General features: G+C 40.3%; 1 protein-coding gene across 1 annotated transcript; it reads left to right on the forward strand.

Moving 5' to 3' along the window:
- Positions 1 to 360: 360 nt before the first annotated feature.
- LOC129775955 (60S ribosomal protein L5) lies at positions 361 to 2,229 on the forward strand. Its single transcript, XM_055781253.1, has 4 exons — positions 361 to 484; positions 840 to 1,103; positions 1,161 to 1,598; positions 1,836 to 2,229. Exons 1-4 carry the CDS (start codon positions 482 to 484, stop codon positions 2,022 to 2,024), a joined length of 894 nt encoding a protein of 297 aa, XP_055637228.1. The 5' UTR covers positions 361 to 481; the 3' UTR covers positions 2,025 to 2,229.
- Positions 2,230 to 2,491: the final 262 nt, after the last annotated feature.

A 2,491-nucleotide genomic window follows, 5' to 3' on the forward strand; every position in this document is an offset into this window, starting at 1 on the left:
TTTTGTTGTTCTTCGCATACCAGAGCAATAAAAACCCCTGACATTATGCAAACAATCGCCTTAATGTACGAAACTTGTCAAAATATGAGCGATAAGTTGCTATTCAACCGACACGCCGTGTTGCTAGCGACATGTGTTGCTCTGTAAAGGCGACAGCGATATCGTATTGCGTCGGTGTGCGAGATCAACAAAGATTAAATGGAAAAATCCATTGGTGATAATATTGCTTATTGCATGTTGACAGTTGCTAGTTGCTCATTGCTCCGGTGTGCGAGCCGCCTAATGCAATATAATATTCTGCAAAAAAAATTCCTACACCTCGAAGAAAACAATATCGGGCAGCCCTAGACGGCTGTCAACTCATGAATATTTTGCTGTTGCGTCAAATCGCCATGTTCGATTTTCCTTTTTCTTTCAGACACCGACGTGTAGAAAACGTGTTAAACGTAGCGAGTGTCTAGTTTTTCCAATTTCCGGCAAAATGGTAAGAAAATTGTTCATAAATCTGTTTGAAATTGATTATAACAGTGATTGTGAGTGAATTGTGTAGTTTTTATCTCGATTTGGTCGAATTTAATTACGAAAATATTGGTCGCAATCGCTTTGCCGATCCCCATTTTGTATCTAAAACAATTAATATAGCAATTGTGTTTATGGTAATGTTATTGAAAACATCTATTTACAGAAAAGCATTCTATTTTTATTATTTGAGGTGTAACTGCATCACGCAATCTACTGGAATTACGGTGTAAACATACTTGCTGTGCTTATGCATGTGGAGATGATGAAACTAACCTAAAAATAATATTTGGACTATAAACTATTGTCTTTATTCTCAGGGTTTCGTGAAAGTTGTTAAGAACAAACAATACTTCAAGCGTTACCAAGTCAGGTTCCGCAGGCGTCGCGAGGGTAAAACCGACTACTATGCCCGCAAGCGCTTGATCTTCCAAGATAAGAACAAATACAACACTCCCAAATACCGTTTGATCGTCCGCTTGAGCAACCGTGACATCACCTGTCAGATTGCCTATGCCCGTATCGAAGGAGATCGTATTGTATGCGCTGCCTACTCGCATGAATTGCCACGCTATGGAGTTAAGGTGAGCTTGTATAATTATTTCAAGTTCCGATAGATAACACATGTTCATTTTTTCCAGGTTGGATTAACCAACTACGCTGCTGCTTACTGTACTGGTTTGTTGGTTGCTCGCCGTATCTTGCAAAAACTTCGTTTGGATACATTGTACACTGGTTGTACCGATGTTACTGGAGAGGAGTATATGGTTGAGCCGCTGGATGATGGCCCAGGTGCTTTCCGTTGTTATTTGGATGTTGGTCTTGCTCGTACCACTACCGGAGCTCGTGTTTTCGGTGCTATGAAGGGTGCCGTTGATGGTGGTCTTAACATCCCCCACTCCGTCAAGCGCTTCCCTGGATACAGCGCTGAGAACAAGAGCTTCAATGCTGAAGTTCACCGTGCTCACATCTTCGGACAACATGTTGCCGATTATATGCGCACCTTGGAAGAGGAGGATGATGATGCTTACAAGCGTCAGTTCAGCAAGTACATCGGTCTCGGAATAAAGGCTGATGATGTAAGTATATGTTATGTTTCCATCGATACGATATCGGCACGTCCACTCCCAAATTTCTGCTGCGATATTCTAAGTCACAGTCGATTCCGAAAGTGGACCACAGTAAAACTGACAAATAGTTCGGAGTCTTCTCGGTTTTAATCTGGAAAGCTTCCTCATTTTTATCAAACAATAAATATACTTAGTTCGTAATATATTCGTTATCTAATAAGTTGATATAATTCCTCGTTGGAACAGATTGAGACAATCTACAAGAACGCTCACGCCGCCATCCGCAAGGACCCAGGATTCACCAAGAAACCAGAGAAGAAGGTCACCAAAAAGCGCCACAACCTGGCCAAGCTCACCCTCGAAGCCCGCAAGGCGAAAATCGCCAAGCACAAGGCCGACTTCCTGGCCAAGATCCAGGCCGATGTCGAAGCCTAAAGCCGTTTGCCGGGGTCATTTTCTATTCACAGCGGTTTCTCAGCTGGATCAACGAGCGTTGCATTTGCTTCCTCTATATTACATTTTTCCCTTCATACGGAATGAACAGAATTCAGAATACAGTGTAATGATGAACTTATGTTGTGGAATTAAGATATGTTTTTGAATAAATGTAATGTTTTTATTCAGCTGAAACGTTAGAAAATTGTGGCTTCTTACTGATATGTTTTCAGGAAAAATAACAATAGGTTGTAGGTTTATATTCTCTAAGCTATGTCGAAATATATAAAAAAAGTTGAAAATTTAAATCTTTCTTTATCATATGAAGTGGGCAAAATTGATATTTTAGATCTAAAATGTTTATATCTTTTGTATGTGCTTTACTCAGCGTTTGAAGGATATTTGCTTGTACTAATCCTCTCCTGAAACAGGTAGCTTATATTCATCATTCCATGATATTCGTTTTG

The sequence above is a fragment of the Toxorhynchites rutilus genome, chromosome 3 (genome assembly GCF_029784135.1).
Source record: "Toxorhynchites rutilus septentrionalis strain SRP chromosome 3, ASM2978413v1, whole genome shotgun sequence".
Classification (NCBI taxonomy): Eukaryota; Metazoa; Arthropoda; class Insecta; order Diptera; family Culicidae; genus Toxorhynchites; species Toxorhynchites rutilus.

Coding starts and splice junctions, on each gene's coding strand:
- LOC129775955 (XM_055781253.1), top strand. Junction 1,104..1,160: donor TGCCACGCTATGGAGTTAAG/GTGAGCTTGTAT, acceptor CATTTTTTCCAG/GTTGGATTAACCAACTACGC. Junction 1,599..1,835: donor TCGGAATAAAGGCTGATGAT/GTAAGTATATGT, acceptor TCGTTGGAACAG/ATTGAGACAATCTACAAGAA.